The 18,900-nt window shown below is 46.1% G+C and overlaps 1 protein-coding gene across 1 annotated transcript in view; it reads right to left on the bottom strand.

The window, feature by feature from the left end:
- Nucleotides 1-7,379: 7,379 nt before the first annotated feature.
- LOC123993837 (ubiquitin carboxyl-terminal hydrolase 32-like) overlaps nt 7,380-18,900 on the bottom strand; it is a 136,928-nt gene continuing 125,407 nt past the window's right edge. The window contains exons 29-32 of the mRNA XM_046296304.1: nt 9,680-9,917; nt 8,234-8,682; nt 7,750-7,842; nt 7,380-7,617 (exon numbers count right to left, since the gene is read on the bottom strand). Of these exons, the coding sequence (XP_046152260.1) occupies nt 7,444-7,617; nt 7,750-7,842; nt 8,234-8,682; nt 9,680-9,917 (954 nt within the window). The 3' untranslated portion in view covers nt 7,380-7,443. The remainder of the gene's footprint in view (nt 7,618-7,749; nt 7,843-8,233; nt 8,683-9,679; nt 9,918-18,900) is intronic.

Consider the following 18,900-nt stretch of genomic DNA (forward strand, 5'->3'; position numbering starts at 1 on the left):
CTTGTAACGCCAGGGTAGTGGGTTCGATTCCCGGGACCACCCATACGTAGAATGTATGCACACATGACTGTAAGTCGCTTTGGATAAAAGCGTCTGCTAAATGGCATATATTATTATTATATATTATTATCATATATTATTACTCGAAGAGCTCAGTGACTTTCAAATGTGGCACAGTCATAAGATGCCACCTTTCCAACAAGTCAACTCGTTAAATTTCTGCCCTGCTAGAGCTTCCCTGGTCAACTGTAAGTGCTGTTACTGTGAAGTAGAAACGTCTAGGAGCAACAAACTGCTCGCCCGCGAAGTGGTAGGCCACACAAGCCCACTACAGAGTTCCAAACTGCCTCTTGAAGCAATGTCAGCACAAGAGCTGTTCGTTGGGAGCTTCGTGAAATGGGTTTCCATGGCCGAGCAGCCGCACACAAGCCTAAGATCACAATGCGCAATGCCAAGCGTCGGCTGGAGTGGTGGACGTTGGACGAATTTGGGTTTGGCGGATTCCATGTTTGGTGGAGAAGGAATAATGGTCTGGGGCTGTTTTTTATGGTTCGGGCCCCTTAGTTCTAGTGAAGGGCAATCTTAACGCTACAGCATACAATGACATTCTAGATGATTCTGTGCTTCCAACTTTGTGGCAACAGTTTGAGGAAGACCCTTTCCTGTTTCAGCATGACAATGCCCCCGTGCACAAAGTGAGGTCCATACAGAAATGGTTTGTCGAGATCGGTGTGGAAGAACTTGACTAGCCTGCACAGAGCCCTGACCTCAACCCCATCGAACACTTTTGGGATGATTTGGATCGCCGACTGCGAGCCATGCCTAATCGGCCAACATCAGTGCCCGACGTCACTAATGCTCTTGTGGAAGAATGGAAGCAAATCCCAGCAGCAATGTTCCAACATCTAGTGGAAAGCCTTCCCAGAAGGCTGGAGGCTGTTATAGCAGCAAAAGGCGGGACCAACTCCATATTAATGCCCATGATTTTGAAATGGGATTTTCGACCAGGAGGTGTCCACATACCTTTGGTCATGTAGAGTGTATTTAAAATATTGGATACAATTTCCTATAACATTCAATAGTTAGACATCGTTTTACAGTTGTGGGGGGGTGGGGGGGGATATAAAAAAGACAAAAGAACATTCAGTAATTCTATCTGCACTAAGCTCACAATACAGTTTCTGACAAGGAAAATAACATTTCATTCAATGACAGAAATGTTATCCAGCGCATCCATGATGATCATATAGTCCCCCCCCCCCATCAGGTCCTTCTGTAGCTCAGTTGGTAGAGCATGGCGCTTGTAACGCCAGGGTAGTGGGTTCGATCCCCGGGACCACCCATACGTAGAATGTATGCACACATGACTGTAAGTCGCTTTGGATAAAAGCGTCTGCTAAAATGGCATATATTATTATTATATTATAAAATATAGCAGCAACAACTTTCGAAGGGGGTCAGAGGCTTTAAAATCACCTAGCATTCACCTAGCATTCACCTAGCATTCACCTAGCATTCACCTAGCATTCACCTAGCATTCCCCTAGCATTCACCTAGCATTCCCCTAGCATTCACCTAGCATTCCCCTGGCATTCACCTAGCATTCACCTAGCATTCACCTAGCATTCCCCTGGCATTCACCCGGCATGCACCCGGCATTCACCTAGCATTCACCTGGCATTCCCCTGGCATTCACCCGGCATGCACCCGGCATTCACCTAGCATTCACCTAGCATTCACCTGGCATGCACCTGGCATTCACCTAGCATTCACCTAGCATTCACCTAGCATTCTCGAATGAATCTGGAACTTGCTTGGAGGACAACCTCACTACATAAGAGAACGTTTAGAAATCATAAATAATGAGAACCGTTGAGTATTGTATCGTTTTCCAGGGAAGGAACAGGCATCTGTTCACAAAAGGTAACGTAAAAAGATGGCCGCTCTGCTACTAAAAACCAGACAAAAAAAAATATCAAATGACTTTAAAGTTAAGGTGAAATAAAATAAGTGGTTCAGGTGCGATCTTCCAGTACACTGGGCCTGTTTGAATGCTTTAGAAATGAGTCCTTCCTTATGGTAATCACATATCTATAAGTTATTGGACAGCTATAATTGAGGTTACCACCATGGTACTTTCACCAACCCAACCACTTCAGCTCTGTGATTACTTCAAGGAATATAAGGAAGGATGCATTTCTCAAGTATTGGAACAAAAAGGGCAACGTCTCCTCTGACAGTCCACTGAACTAAAATCTCCTGATAATGTCGTCTTTCTGCCCAAATCGGTCATCAATAGTTACCTCTAGTTACCACAGCCACAATGTAATAATTATGGCTAAACCACATCGATTTCTAAAACGTCTCTTCTTAAAAATCTGTTTTTAAACCTCACCACACTGCTAACTTTATGCCTAAACCTTAAAATAAAAAAGCACATTTTTTTTGTATTCATGAATTTGTACAAGATAGCCAATTTTGACTTTGTGGCTGTGGTAACTAGTGACAACCGCCCTCAATCAGGTTTAATCTTTCTCAGAGCACTAAAAATGTGAGCCTTTGATTGGCCAGTAGAATCTATGTAACACTTTGGCTTGACTATGTCACATCTCTGCCATATCGACATGGAAACACACGTATGGCAGACAGAGAAGCAGACATTTGGTTAGCTTCTCTGTCTGCCAGTCTCTGTCTGCCAGGCTCTGTCTGCCAGGCTCTGTCTGCCAGGCTCTGTCTGCCAGGCTCTGTCTGCCAGGCTCTGTCTGCCAGGCTCTGTCTGCCAGGCTCTGTCTGCCAGGCTCTTGTCTGCCAGTCTCTGTCTGCCAGTCTCTGTCTGCCAGTCTCTGTCTGCCAGTCACGAACAGATCAAGCAATGGTTGATCCTTCACGTGCACTACCGTAGTCTTCCTAGTGTTGGTAAAAAGACGCCATAACACCGGGCAACATACCTGCTATGAAACGTGGGTAATCACTAACCATCATAGTGTGTTATGACATATTATATCATACTTATGACACCGCACTTTAAGTAGTGTTTTACCACAGATTATTTTATCTAGCAGCTGATGGAAATGATAACAACATGGTATTGTTGAGAGAGTGGGGCTGTGAGGACTAGATACAACATGGTATTGTTGAGAGGACTAGATACAACATGGTATTGTTGAGAGAGTGGAGCTGTGAGGACTAGATACAACATGGTATTGTTGAGAGAGTGGAGCTGTGAGGACTAGATACAACATGGTATTGTTATTAGATACAACATGGTATTGTTGAGAGGACTAGATACAACATGGTATTGTTGAGAGAGTGGAGCTGTGAGGACTAGATACAACATGGTATTGTTGAGAGAGTGGAGCTGTGAGGACTAGATACAACATGGTATTGTTGAGAGGACTAGATACATGGTATTGTTGAGAGAGTGGAGCTGTGAGGACTAGATACAACATGGTATTGTTGAGAGAGAGGAGCTGTGAGGACTAGATAAAACATGGTATTGTTGAGAGAGTGGAGCTGTGAGGACTAGATACAACATGGTATTGTTGAGAGGACTAGATACATGGTATTGTTGAGAGAGTGGAGCTGTGAGGACTAGATACAACATGGTATTGTTGAGAGGACTAGATACAACATGGTATTGTTGAGAGAGTGGAGCTGTGAGGACTAGATACAACATGGTATTGTTGAGAGAGTGGAGCTGTGAGGACTAGATACAACATGGTATTGTTGAGAGAGTGGGGCTGTGAGGACTAGATACAACATGGTATTGTTGAGAGGACTAGATACAACATGGTATTGTTGAGAGGACTAGATACAACATGGTATTGTTGTGAGGACTAGATACAACATGGTATTGTTGAGAGTGGAGCTGTGAGGACTAGATTACAACATGGTATTGTTGAGAGAGTGGAGCTGTGAGGACTAGATACAACATGGTATTGTTGAGAGGACTAGATTACAACATGGTATTGTTGAGAGAGTGGAGCTGTGAGGACTAGATACAACATGGTATTGTTGAGAGAGTGGAGCTGTGAGGACTAGATACAACATGGTATTGTTGAGAGAGTGGAGCTGTGAGGACTAGATTACAACATGGTATTGTTGAGAGAGTGGAGCTGTGAGGACTAGATTACAACATGGTATTGTTGAGAGAGTGGAGCTGTGAGGACTAGATTACAACATGGTATTGTTGAGAGAGTGGAGCTGTGAGGACTAGATTACAACATGGTATTGTTGAGAGAGTGGAGCTGTGAGGACTAGATACATGGTATTGTTGAGAGAGTGGGGCTGTGAGGACTAGATTACAACATGGTATTGTTGAGAGAGTGGAGCTGTGAGGACTAGATTACAACATGGTATTGTTGAGAGAGTGGAGCTGTGAGGACTAGATACATGGTATTGTTGAGAGAGTGGGGCTGTGAGGACTAGATTACAACATGGTATTGTTGAGAGAGTGGAGCTGTGAGGACTAGATACATGGTATTGTTGAGAGAGTGGGGCTGTGAGGACTAGATACATGGTATTGTTGAGAGAGTGGGGCTGTGAGGACTAGATTACAACATGGTATTGTTGAGAGAGTGGGGCTGTGAGGACTAGATACAACATGGTATTGTTGAGAGAGTGGGGCTGTGAGGACTAGATACAACATGGTATTGTTGAGAGAGTGGGGCTGTGAGGACTAGATACATGGTATTGTTGAGAGAGTGGGGCTGTGAGGACTAGATTACAACATGGTATTGTTGAGAGAGTGGGGCTGTGAGGACTAGATTACAACATGGTATTGTTGAGAGAGTGGGGCTGTGAGGACTAGATTACAACATGGTATTGTTGAGAGAGTGGAGCTGTGAGGACTAGATACAACATGGTATTGTTGAGAGAGTGGGGCTGTGAGGACTAGATACAACATGGTATTGTTGAGAGAGTGGGGCTGTGAGGACTAGATTACAACATGGTATTGTTGAGAGAGTGGGGCTGTGAGGACTAGATTACAACATGGTATTGTTGAGAGAGTGGAGCTGTGAGGACTAGATACAACATGGTATTGTTGAGAGAGTGGGGCTGTGAGGACTAGATACAACATGGTATTGTTGACTAGATACAAGTGGATTGTTGTGAGGACTAGATACAACATGGTATTGTTGTGAGGACTAGATACAACATGGTATTGTTGAGAGAGAGGAGCTGTGAGGACTAGATACAACATGGTATTGTTGAGAGAGGAGCTGTGAGGACTAGATACAACATGGTATTGTTGTGAGGACTAGATACAACATGGTATTGTTGTGAGGACTAGATACAACATGGTATTGTTGTGAGGACTAGATACAACATGGTATTGTTGAGAGGACTAGATTACAACATGGTATTGTTGAGAGGACTAGATTACAACATGGTATTGTTGAGAGAGTGGAGCTGTGAGGACTAGATACAACATGGTATTGTTGTGAGGACTAGATACAACATGGTATTGTTGAGAGGACTAGATTACAACATGGTATTGTTGAGAGAGTGGAGCTGTGAGGACTAGATACAACATGGTATTGTTGAGAGAGTGGAGCTGTGAGGACTAGATACAACATGGTATTGTTGAGAGGACTAGATTACAACATGGTATTGTTGTGAGGACTAGATACAACATGGTATTGTTGAGAGAGTGGAGCTGTGAGGACTAGATACAACATGGTATTGTTGAGAGAGTGGAGCTGTGAGGACTAGATACAACATGGTATTGTTGTGAGGACTAGATACAACATGGTATTGTTGAGAGGACTAGATACAACATGGTAATTTGACAGGCAGTCCTAGCTTGCATTCCAAATGGCACCCTATTCCCTATGGGCCCAGGTCACAAGTAGTGCACTAGGGAATAGGGTGCCATCTGGGATGTAGTATGCATTTACAGCATCAGACTTGCTCCCTACAACGTACTGTAGACAAACAGTGGAGACGACAACAACCTTTAAATTAACTAAATTGTGCATTAAAAAAATACAATAAAAATACATCTCTATAAAATAAGTATTTGGAGAAAGAGAAAACAAAACAAAAATGATATATATATATCTTTGAAACATCCTCTATGGCACCTGTCCAGAACATAACTCAGATTTAAACTCAAGCTTGTGAGTTAAAACGACTTACAATGAACACCCCCTAAACTCATTCAATTGTTATGGGTACATTGATCAGCAATTGCACATTTTTGTTTTGGCAGTTGCTTGGCAACGGGGCCAAATTTAGGTCAAACACCTCGATTTTGTGGAATCTTTCCTTTCGTAAAAGGGAGATCGTACATTTTTTTTTGAAGTGCGTGCTCGCACGTGTGTGTGTGTGTGTTTGTGTGTGTGGACATCAACATAGGAAGTGTGTGAGGTTAATTTTTACTGTTCCAATTGGCCAATGAAATGCAAGCGACAGTGGAGGTAGCAATACGAGTTGTTTTTGTACTGACAGTATCGCTACTGAAGAAGGAACATGAGAACCCGTACCAATATAAAAACAACACAATCATCTTTATCCCGCCGTTACTGTATAGAGCCAGACATTATGTAGGTGTGTGAACATATTCTGATGGCTGCAGGGGGGGGGAAATTCACAACAGGAAAGCAATCTCAGTTTATGTGACGGTAATCCAACACATGGGGGCTTAATGTTGTTCCCATGGCAACCTTTCAAAACAACAAAGGGGGTATCCGCCGATAATCGAAAACAAGTGGTTCAGTTTGTGATGACCATTTTGTGCTTCTTGGCGACCAGTGACTGGCTGAAGAAGAAGCGTTGTGTAATTTTCTTTCCATCACGTGTACGGCTGAGTGGGTCGGTTCAGAGTCACAGGCAGAGTGTTGGGGGGTCGGTTCAGAGTCACAGGCAGAGTGTTGAGGGGGGTAGGTGGGTCGGTTCAGAGTCACAGGCAGAGTGTTGAGGGGGTAGGTGGGTCGGTTCAGAGTCACAGGCAGAGTGTTGAGGGGGTAGGTGGGTCGGTTCAGAGTCACAGGCAGAGTGTTGAGGGGGGTAGGTGGGTCGGTTCAGAGTCACAGGCAGTGTGTTGAGGGGGTAGGTGGGTCGGTTCAGAGTCACAGGCAGAGTGTTGAGGGGGGGGGTAGGTGGGTCGGTTCAGAGTCACAGGCAGAGTGTTGAGGGGGTAGGTGGGTCAGTTCAGAGTCACAGGCAGAGTGTTGAGGGGAGGTGGGTGGGTCGGTTCAGAGTCACAGGCAGAGTGTTGAGGGGGTAGGTGGGTCAGTTCAGAGTCACAGGCAGAGTGTTGAGGGGAGGTGGGTGGGTCGGTTCAGAGTCACAGGCAGAGTGTTGAGGGGGAGGTGGGTGGGTGGGTGGGTCGGTTCAGAGTCACAGGCAGAGTGTTGAGGGGGGTAGGTGGGTCGGTTCAGAGTCACAGGCAGGGTGTTGAGGGGGAGGTGGGTGGGTGGGTCGAGGGTGTTATCCTGATCACTGCAGGACACAGTACTTCTTGTAGTCAGACTCAAAGTCCTCGTCCATGCTAGTGGTGTCGGCCATCTTCTTGCCGTCAGTCTTTGGCAGGAACTGAGAGAAGTCCACCGCCTGCTGCTCATAGAACAGGATGTAGGCAGAGTCCGTGTCCATCTCCTCCGAGTGCACTTCCTAGGGAGGACACGGCAAACAAGTACGCACTTGAAAAGAGATAGTCTAGTCTTTAAAGTGACTAATTGGTTTGCTAGATTATATTGACGATCAGTAGAGGATGAGTGTGTGTGTGTGTGTGTGTGTTCTTACCTTACAGCTGCTGTCGTTGTAACAGTACCATTTGTTGTTGGGGTTTTTGGCATAGGTCACATAATGTCCTCCTCCCATGATACCTGAATGGCACTGTGGAGAGAGAGAGAGAACCACCTATTAAATAACACAATATGGGCCATGCGCAAAAGTAGCATACGATATAGGGAATAGGGTGCCAGCCCTGGTCAAAAGTAGTGTACTATATAGGGAATAGGGTGCCAGCCCTGGTCAAAAGTAGTGTACTATATAGGGAATAGGGTGCTAGCCCTGGTCAAAAGTAAGAAATGCTTTCTAATCTACACCAACGTTCTAGAGTCATTCGGAACCCAAAATATCTAACTATACATATATTAAACTAACTATATTGATATATATATATATATATATATATATATATATATATATATATATTAAACTAATTCCTAACTTCCCGAGGTATAGGTTAGGAGGCTAACCTCCAAGAATTTTTGGAAGCACTCACTGAAATTGCATATAAGTTGTAGATGTTCTCCAGGCTGTTGTCTCTTTGGTGCAGAAGGGTGGTGGTGGGTGTCTCTAGGTTCGTGCTGGGCGCCGTACTGGCCTCCGTGTCCCCGTTCATCACGATGACGTCACTGAGGCTGCTAAACGCGTCTGTGGTGGACATGTCCGGCTCGCTCCTCACTCCCACGAGCCCATCCTCCGTGTCCGCCTGCAGTCTTCCCTCCCTGGGCTCGGTGTCGGAGTCGCTGCCCCCCTCCCTGGTACTACCCTCCAGGTTCTCCTTGCTGTTGGAGAGGCGGTGGCGGCTGCCCAGCTGGGGAAGCCTGAGGCGGGTCTGTCTGTGGCCTGTGCTCCCTGACCCTCCTCCTGTCTTGGGGCTGCTGCAGGGGCTGCTGGTACAACTGATGGAAGAGGGAGGGGCTGACTTCCTGCCTGAAGCAGGAGAGGCTGTGGAGAGAGAGAGAGAGACAGAGCAGAGAGAGACAGAGCAGAGAGAGACAGAGCAGAGAGAGAGAGAGACAGAGACAGAGAGAAAGAGAGAGAGAGAACGAAAGAGAGAGAGACAGAAAGAGAGAGAGAGACAGAGAGAGAGAGACAGAAAGAGAGAGAGAGAGACAGAGAGAGAGAGACAGAAAGAGAGAGAGAGACAGAGAGAGAGAGAGAGACAGAGAGAGAGACAGAGAGAGAGAGAGAGAGACAGAGAGAGAGACAGAGAGAGAGAGAAAGAGAGACAGAGACAGAGAGAAAGAGAGAGACGGAGAGAGAGACAGAGAGAGAGAGAGACAGAGAGAGAGAGAGAGAGAGACAGAGAGAGAGACAGAGAGAGAGAGAAAGAGAGACAGAGACAGAGAGAAAGAGAGAGACAGAGAGACAGATAGAGACAGAGAGAGAGAGAAAGAGAGACAGAGACAGAGACAGAGAGAGAGAGAGAGACAGAGAGAGAGAGACAGATAGACAGAGAGAGAGAGAAAGAGAGACAGAGACAGAGAGAAAGAGAAAGAAAAGAGAGAGACAGAGAGAGAGAGAGAGAGAGAGGGAGAAAGAGAGAGAAAGAGAGAGAGAGAGCGAGGCTCAGTAAAACAACTTGACCTCATTCTTCCTGTGTATATGGGCTATGTGGTGTATTGTGCACTATGAATAGAAGTAAATATATGTTTGCTCTGGTTTGGGTTGTTTCTGTGCGTTTTATTATCTCTTTCTGAATGACTGGTTTGTTTAACAATGGGAAACTACTGCAGATCACTGATCGTTATCATCAAGCTAATCAGGGACTTGGAAGCAACAGTCACTTGAGACAGGTGAAGTAATGAAACACAACCAGGAGCGAGACAGATGGCACCCTATTCCCTATATAGTGCACTACATTTGACCAGGGTCCATAGGGACTATGCACTATAAAGGGGAATAGGGTGTCATTTGGGATGTAGACAGGATGACATCAGACCTTTGAGGATGTTGAGGAACCCAGCAGGGGCGGAGATGGAGGAGACCGTTTCTCCTCCTCCTATCCTCAGTAGCTCCTCCCCCTCGCTGCGGCTCTGCAGACTGTGTAGCCCGTTAAGCCCCGCCTCCCGGGGAGCCAGGTAAACACTAGGGTCAAACCTCTCTCTGGGAAACTGGACGATCTTCTGAGACTTGATCCAGCGGCCGTTCACAAACTGGAATCTCTTCAGGTGTACTATCTGCAACGCAGAGCCAAGCAACAGCATCAACTAATATGAAACACGTCTGTTTACATTGCTAATAATGAGCTCTTGCTCTTTTAATAAATAATAATAAATAAATAATAATACAGGAAATAGTGGTGTAAAGTATACTGTGTTTCAGTCATACTATGTAGTGGTGTAAAGTATACTGTGTTTCAGTCATACTATGTAGTGGTGTAAAGTATACTGTGTTTCAGTCATACTATGTAGTGGTGTAAAGTATACTGTGTTTCAGTCATACTATGTAGTGGTGTAAAGTATACTGTGTTTCAGTCATACTATGTAGTGGTGTAAAGTATACTGTGTTTCAGTCATACTATGTAGTGGTGGTGGCTGCTATGTAGTGGTGTAAAGTATACTGTGTTTCAGTCATACTATGTAGTGGTGTAAAGTATACTGTGTTTCAGTCATACTATGTAGTGGTGTAAAGTATACTGTGTTTCAGTCATACTATGTAGTGGTGGTGGCTGCTATGTAGTGGTGTAAAGTATACTGTGTTTCAGTCATACTATGTAGTGGTGGTGGGTGCTATGTAGTGGTGTAAAGTATACTGTGTTTCAGTCATACTATGTAGTGGTGGTGGCTGCTATGTAGTGGTGTAAAGTATACTGTGTTTCAGTCATACTATGTAGTGAGGCTGGCTGCTATGTAGTGAGGCTGGCTGCTATGTAGTGGTGGTGGGTGCTATGTAGTGGTGGTGGCTGCTATGTAGTGGTGCTGGGTGCTATGTAGTGGTGTAAAGTATACTGTGTTTCAGTCATACTATGTAGTGAGGCTGGCTGCTATGTAGTGAGGCTGGCTGCTATGTAGTGGTGGTGGCTGCTATGTAGTGGTGGTGGCTGCTATGTAGTGGTGGTGGCTGCTATGTAGTGGTGTAAAGTATACTGTGTTTCAGTCATACTATGTAGTGAGGCTGGCTGCTATGTAGTGAGGCTGGCTGCTATGTAGTGGTGGTGGGTGCTATGTAGTGGTGGTGGCTGCTATGTAGTGGTGGTGGCTGCTATGTAGTGGTGTAAAGTATACTGTGTTTCAGTCATACTATGTAGTGGTGTAAAGTATACTGTGTTTCAGTCATACTATGTAGTGGTGTAAAGTATACTGTGTTTCAGTCATACTATGTAGTGGTGTAAAGTATACTGTGTTTCAGTCATACTATGTAGTGGTGGTGGCTGCTATGTAGTGGTGGTGGGTGCTATGTAGTGGTGTAAAGTATACTGTGTTTCAGTCATACTATGTAGTGGTGGTGGCTGCTATGTAGTGGTGTAAAGTATACTGTGTTTCAGTCATACTATGTAGTGAGGCTGGCTGCTATGTAGTGAGGCTGGCTGCTATGTAGTGGTGGTGGGTGCTATGTAGTGGTGGTGGCTGCTATGTAGTGGTGCTGGGTGCTATGTAGTGGTGTAAAGTATACTGTGTTTCAGTCATACTATGTAGTGAGGCTGGCTGCTATGTAGTGAGGCTGGCTGCTATGTAGTGGTGGTGGGTGCTATGTAGTGGTGGTGGCTGCTATGTAGTGGTGGTGGCTGCTATGTAGTGGTGTAAAGTATACTGTGTTTCAGTCATACTATGTAGTGAGGCTGGCTGCTATGTAGTGAGGCTGGCTGCTATGTAGTGGTGGTGGCTGCTATGTAGTGGTGGTGGCTGCTATGTAGTGGTGGTGGCTGCTATGTAGTGGTGTAAAGTATACTGTGTTTCAGTCATACTATGTAGTGAGGCTGGCTGCTATGTAGTGAGGCTGGCTGCTATGTAGTGGTGGTGGGTGCTATGTAGTGGTGGTGGCTGCTATGTAGTGGTGGTGGCTGCTATGTAGTGGTGTAAAGTATACTGTGTTTCAGTCATACTATGTAGTGGTGGTGGGTGCTATGTAGTGAGGCTGGGTGCTATGTAGTGAGGCTGGGTGCTATGTAGTGGTGGTGGCTGCTATGTAGTGAGGCTGGGTGCTATGTAGTGAGGCTGGGTGCTATGTAGTGGTGGTGGGTGCTATGTAGTGAGGCTGGGTGCTGGGTGCGTCGAAGATGTCGTTCCCATAGCAACGATAAAAACATTCCCTAACCAGAAACCGTGGATTGATGGCAGCATTCGCGTGAAACTGAAAGCGCGAACCACTGCTTTTAATCAGGGCAAGGTGTCTGGCAACATGACTGAATACAAACAGTGCAGCTATTCCCTCCGTAAGGCTATCAAACAAGCTAAGCGTCAGTACAGAGACAAAGTGGAATCTCAATTCAACGGCTCAGACACAAGAGGCATGTGGCAGGGTCTACAGTCAATCACGGACTACAAGATGAAATCCAGCCCAGTCACGGACCAGGATGTCTTGCTCCCAGGCAGACTAAATAACTTTTTTGCCCGCTTTGAGGACAATACAGTGCCACTGACACGGCCTGCAACGGAAACATGCAGTCTCTCCTTCACTGCAGCCGAGGTGATTAAGACATTTAAACGTGTTAACCCTCGCAAGGCTGCAGGCCCAGACGGCATCCCCAGCCGCGCCCTCCGAGCATGCGCAGACCAGCTGGCCGGTGTGTTTACGGACATATTCAATCAATCCCTATACCAGTCTGCTGTTCCCACATGCTTCAAGAGGGCCACCATTGTTCCTGTTCCCAAGAAAGCTAAGGTAACTGAGCTAAACGACTACCGCCCCGTAGCACTCACTTCCGTCATCATGAAGTGCTTTGAGAGACTAGTCAAGGACCATCTCACCTCCACCCTACCTGACACCCTAGACCCACTCCAATTTGCTTACCGCCCAAATAGGTCCACAGACGATGCAATCTCAACCACACTGCACACTGCCCTAACCCACCTGGACAAGAGGAATACCTATGTGAGAATGCTGTTCATCGACTACAGCTCGGCATTCAACACCATAGTACCCTCCAAGCTCGTCATCAAGCTCGAGACCCTGGGTCTCGACCCCGCCCTGTGCAACTGGGTACTGGACTTCCTGACGGGCCGCCCCCAGGTGGTGAGGGTAGGCAACAACATCTCCTCCCGCTGATCCTCAACACGGGGCCCCACAAGGGTGCGTTCTGAGCCCTCTCCTGTACTCCCTGTTCACCCACGACTGCGTGGCCACGCACGCCTCCAACTCAATCATCAAGTTTGCGGACGACACAACAGTGGTAGGCTTGATTACCAACAACGACGAGACGGCCTACAGGGAGGAGGTGAGGGCCCTTGGAGTGTGGTGTCAGGAAAATAACCTCACACTCAACGTCAACAAAACTAAGGAGATGATTGTGGACTTCAGGAAACAGCAGAGGGAACACCCCCTATCCACATCGATGGAACAGTAGTGGAGAGGGTAGCTAGTTTAAGTTCCTCGGCATACACATCACAGACAAACTGAATTGGTCCACTCACACTGACAGCGCCGTGAAGAAGGCGCAGCAGCGCCTATTCAACCTCAGGAGGCTGAAGAAATTCGGCTTGTCACCAAAAGCACTCACAAACTTCTACAGATGCACAATCGAGAGCATCCTGGCGGGCTGTATCACCGCCTGGTACGGCAACTGCTCCGCCCTCAACCGTAAGGCTCTCCAGAGGGTAGTGAGGACTGCACAACGCATCACCGGGGGCAAACTACCTGCCCTCCAGGACACCTACACCACCCGTTGTTACAGGAAGGCCATAAAGATCATCAAGGACATCAACCACCCGAACCACTGCCTGTTCACCCCGCTATCATCCAGAAGGCGAGGTCAGTACAGGTGCATCAAAGCTGGGACCGAGAGACTGAAAAACAGCTTCTATCTCAAGGCCATCAGACTGTTAAATAGCCACCACTAACATTGAGTGGCTGCTGCCAACACACTGTCATTGACACTGACCCAACTCCAGCCATTTTAATAATGGGAATTGATGGGAAATGATGTAAATATATCACTAGCCACTTTAAACAATGCTACCTTATATAATGTTACTTACCCTACATTATTCATCTCATATACATATGTATATACTGTACTCTACAACATCGACTGCATCCTTATGTAACACATGTATCACTAGCCACTTTAACTATGCCACTTTGTTTACTTTGTCTACACACTCATCTCATATGTATATACTGTACTCGATACCATCTACTGTATGCTGCTCTGTACCATCACTCATTCATATATCCTTATGTACATGTTCCTTATCCCCTTACACTGTGTATAAGACTGTAGTTTTGGAATTGTTAGTTAGATTACTTGTTGGTTATCACTGCATTGTCGGAACTAGAAGCACAAGCATTTCGCTACACTCGCATTAACATCTGCTAACCATGTGTATGTGACAAATAAAATTTGATTTGATTTTGATTTGATTTGATTTGGGTGCTATGTAGTGATGGTGGGTGCTATGTAGTGATGCTGGCTGCTATGTAGTGATGGTGGGTGCTATGTAGTGGTGGTGGCTGCTATGTAGTGATGGTGGGTGCTATGTAGTGAGGCTGGGTGCTATGTAGTGATGCTGGCTGCTATGTAGTGGTGGTGGGTGCTATGTAGTGAGGCTGGGTTCTATGTAGTGATGGTGGCTGCTATGTAGTGATGGTGGCTGCTATGTAGTGAGGCTGGCTGCTATGTAGTGATGGTGGGTACTATGTAGTGAGGCTGGCTGCTATGTAGTGAGGCTGGGTGCTATGTAGTGGTGCTGGGTGCTATGTAGTGGTGGTGGGTGCTATGTAGTGGTGGTGGCTGCTATGTAGTGATGATGGGTACTATGTAGTGAGGCTGGGTGCTATGTAGTGAGGCTGGCTGCTATGTAGTGGTGGTGGCTGCTATATAGTGGTGGTGGGTACTATGTAGTGAGGCTGGGTGCTATGTAGTGAGGCTGGGTGCTATGTAGTGGTGGTGGCTGCTATGTAGTGGTGGTGGCTGCTATGTAGTGAGGCTGGGTGCTATGTAGTGGTGGTGGCTGCTATGTAGTGAGGCTGGGTGCTATGTAGTGGTGGTGGGTGCTATGTAGTGGTGGTGGCTGCTATGTAGTGGTGGTGGCTGCTATGTAGTGGTGGTGGCTGCTATGTAGTTGTGGTGGGTGCTATGTAGTGGTGGTGGCTGCTATGTAGTGATGGTGGCTGCTATGTAGTGATGGTGGCTGCTATGTAGTGATGGTGGCTGCTATGTAGTGATGGTGGGTGCTATGTAGTGATGGTGGGTGCTATGTAGTGATGGTGGCTGCTATGTAGTGATGGTGGCTGCTATGTAGTGATGGTGGGTGCTATGTAGTGATGGTGGCTGCTATGTAGTGATGGTGGCTGCTATGTAGTGGTGGTGGCTGCTATGTAGTGGTGGTGGCTGCTATGTAGTGAGGCTGGATGCTATGTAGTGATGGTGGCTGCTATGTAGTGATGGTGGCTGCTATGTAGTGATGGTGGCTGCTATGTAGTGATGGTGGCTGCTATGTAGTGATGGTGGCTGCTATGTAGTGATGGTGGGTACTATGTAGTGAGGCTGGCTGCTATGTAGTGGTGGTGGGTGCTATGTAGTGATGGTGGCTGCTATGCAGTGATGGTGGCTGCTATGTAGTGATGGTGGCTGCTATGTAGTGATGGTGGGTGCTATGTAGTGGTGGTGGGTGCTATGTAGTGGTGGTGGGTGCTATGTAGTGGTGGTGGCTGCTATGTAGTAAGGCTGGGTGCTATGTAGTGATGGTGGCTGCTATGTAGTGATGGTGGCTGCTATGTAGTGATGGTGGCTGCTATTTAGTGGTGGTGGGTGCTATGTAGTGATGGTGGGTGCTATGTAGTGATGGTGGCTGCTATTTAGTGGTGGTGGGTGCTATGTAGTGATGCTGGGTGCTATGTAGTGATGGTGGCAGCTATTTAGTGATGGTGGCTGTTATGTAGTGAGGCTGGATGCTATGTAGTGAGGCTGGCTGCTATGTAGTGAGGCTGGCTGCTATGTAGTGAGGCTGGCTGCTATGTAGTGAGGCTGGCTGCTATGTAGTGAGGCTGGGTGCTATGTAGTGATGGTGGCTGCTATGTAGTGAGGCTGGGTGCTATGTAGTGATGGTGGCTGCTATGTAGTGATGGTGGGTGCTATGTAGTGGTGGTGGCTGCTATGTAGTGATGGTGGGTGCTATGTAGTGATGGTGGGTGCTATGTAGTGATGGTGGCTGCTATGTAGTGATGGTGGGTGCTATGTAGTGATGGTGGCTGCTATGTAGTGATGGTGGCTGCTATGTAGTGATGCTGGCTGCTATGTAGTGATGCTGGCTGCTATGTAGTGATGCTGGCTGCTATGTAGTGATGGTGGCTGCTATGTAGTGATGTTGGCTGCTATGTAGTGATGGTGGCTGCTATGTAGTGAGGCTGGGTGCTATGTAGTGATGCTGGGTGCTATGTAGTGATGCTGGCTGCTATGTAGTGATGCTGGGTGCTATGTAGTGATGGTGGCTGCTATGTAGTGAGGCTGGCTGCTATGTAGTGATGGTGGCTGCTATGTAGTGATGGTGGGTGCTATGTAGTGAGGCTGGGTGCTATGTAGTGAGGCTGGGTGCTATGTAGTGATGCTGGGTGCTATGTAGTGGTGGTGGCTGCTATGTAGTGATGGTGGCTGCTATGTAGTGAGGCTGGATGCTATGTAGTGATGCTGGCTGCTATGTAGTGAGGCTGGCTGCTATGTAGTGAGGCTGGGTGCTATGTAGTGATGGTGGCTGCTATGTAGTGATGGTGGCTGCTATGTAGTGGTGGTGGCTGTTATGTAGTGATGGTGGGTGCTATGTAGTGATGGTGGCTGCCATGTAGTGATGGTGGCTGCTATGTAGTGAGGCAGGGTGCTATGTAGTGGTGGTGGGTGCTATGTAGTGGTGGTGGGTGCTATGTAGTGGTGGTGGGTGCTATGTAGTGGTGGTGGGTGCTATGTAGTGATGGTGGCTGCTATGTAGTGATGGCTGGGTGCTATGTGTGAGGCTGGGTGCTATGTAGTGATGGTGGCTGCTATGTAGTGATGGTGGGTGCTATGTAGTGAGGCTGGGTGCTATGTAGTGATGGTGGGTACTATGTAGTGATGGTGGGTACTATGTAGTGATGGTGGGTGCTATGTGGTGATGGTGGCTGTTATGTATTGAGGCTGGGTGCTATGTAGTTTGGCTGGGTGCTATGTAGTAGTGTATCATGTGCCCCATCTTGTGGATGTTCTGAAAAACTTAAAAGGTACCTCCCAAATGGCACCCTATTCTCTATAGAGCACTACTTCCTCATAACATCTAACTACAGTACCTGCTAGCATCATAACATCTAACTACAGTACCTGCTAGCATCATAACATCTAACTACAGTACCTGCTAGCATCATAACATCTAACTACAGTACCTGCTAGCATCATAACATCTAACTACAGTACCTGCTAGCATCATAACATCTAACTACAGTACCTGCTAGCATCATAACATCTAACTACAGTACCTGGTAGTGTTGTCACAATACCAGAATTCTTACTTCAATACCTGGTATAGTATCACGATACTCAATACCAAAACGCAATACATAAACAATATTTGAAACCACAGCAAAACAAAGAAAAGAAAGAAAAGCCTATTATCTTAAAATCACTGAATAACCACTGAGCTTTACTTTTCTGAACATTGCTCAACATGTTGATAAGTGGTTGACCAACTAAAAACCACACACAGAATGTGTTCTATATTCAGTTCTTTAACAAATAAAACAAGAATATCTTAAATGTTCCTGATGCAAAACCATTCCTGAGACGCAGAGCATTGAAAATAAATCTGAACTATTTTAAAATGTAATTTGATACATATCAGGGGTTAATTTGCTAATCTGTGGACATATTGGGTCATATGACATGATATTTATTAGACCTATGATTCAATATAGCTAATTATACCACAGCATTGAATATTTGTTTGATTGGCTCTCATGGCATTCGACTATTATTCCCCTTACTCCGAGTCGATATTCACGTAATGAATAATTCCCCTCGACCACGGCCATAAATTGGGAAAAACAAATATTCATTTACAAATGGGGGTCAAAGAGTCCACTCTTTTTTCACACAGAAATAACAAAACACGCCAAAAAGGAGGCCAGTAGGAGGCACTCTTTCCTCTAGTCTAAAAAAAATATCCCAATGTAGCTCAGTTGGTAGAGCATGGCGCTTGTAACGCCAGGGTAGTGGCTTCTATCCCCGGGACCACCCATACGTAGAATGTATGCACACATGACTGTAAGTCGCTTTGGACAAAAGCGTCTGCTAAATGGCATATATTATTATTATATTATATATTATATTATGGCATATATTATTATATATTATTATTATATTACCCAGGGCAGTGATTGGGGACATTGCCCTGTATAGGGTGCCGTCTGGGGTGGAAAAAGTACCCAATAATCAGACTTCAGTTAAAGTTAAGATACCTTAATAGGAAATGACTCAAGTCACCCTCTAAAATACTACTTGAGTAAAAGTTTGAAAGTATTTGGTTTTAAATATACCAAAAGTACCAAAAGTAAATGGAATTGCTAAAATGTTTATTTTTATTTTACCTGGGAAGTTGACACATTCTCATTTACAGCAACGACCTGGGGAATAGTTACAGGGGAGAGGAGGGGTGGATGAATGAGTCAAAATTAAGTTGGGGATAATTAGGTGACCATGATGGTTTGAGGGCCAGATTCGGAATTTAGCCAGGATACCAGGGTTAACACCCCTACTCTTACGATAAGTGCCATGGGATCTTTAATGACCACAGAGAGTCAGAAACCCCCATTTAACGTCCCTTCCGAAAGACGGCAGCCTATACAGGGCAATGTCCCCAATCACTGCCCTGGGTCATTGGGATATTTTTTTTTTTAGACTAGAGGAAAGAGTGCCTCCTACTGGCCCTCCAACACCTCTTCCAGCAGCATCTGGTCTCCCATCTAGTGACCGACAGGACCATCCCTGCTTCGCTTCAGAAGCAAGCCAGCAGTAGGATGCAGGGTGGTATGCTGCTGGCC

The sequence above is a fragment of the Oncorhynchus gorbuscha genome, linkage group LG13, assembly GCF_021184085.1.
Source record: "Oncorhynchus gorbuscha isolate QuinsamMale2020 ecotype Even-year linkage group LG13, OgorEven_v1.0, whole genome shotgun sequence".
Classification (NCBI taxonomy): domain Eukaryota; kingdom Metazoa; phylum Chordata; class Actinopteri; order Salmoniformes; family Salmonidae; genus Oncorhynchus; species Oncorhynchus gorbuscha.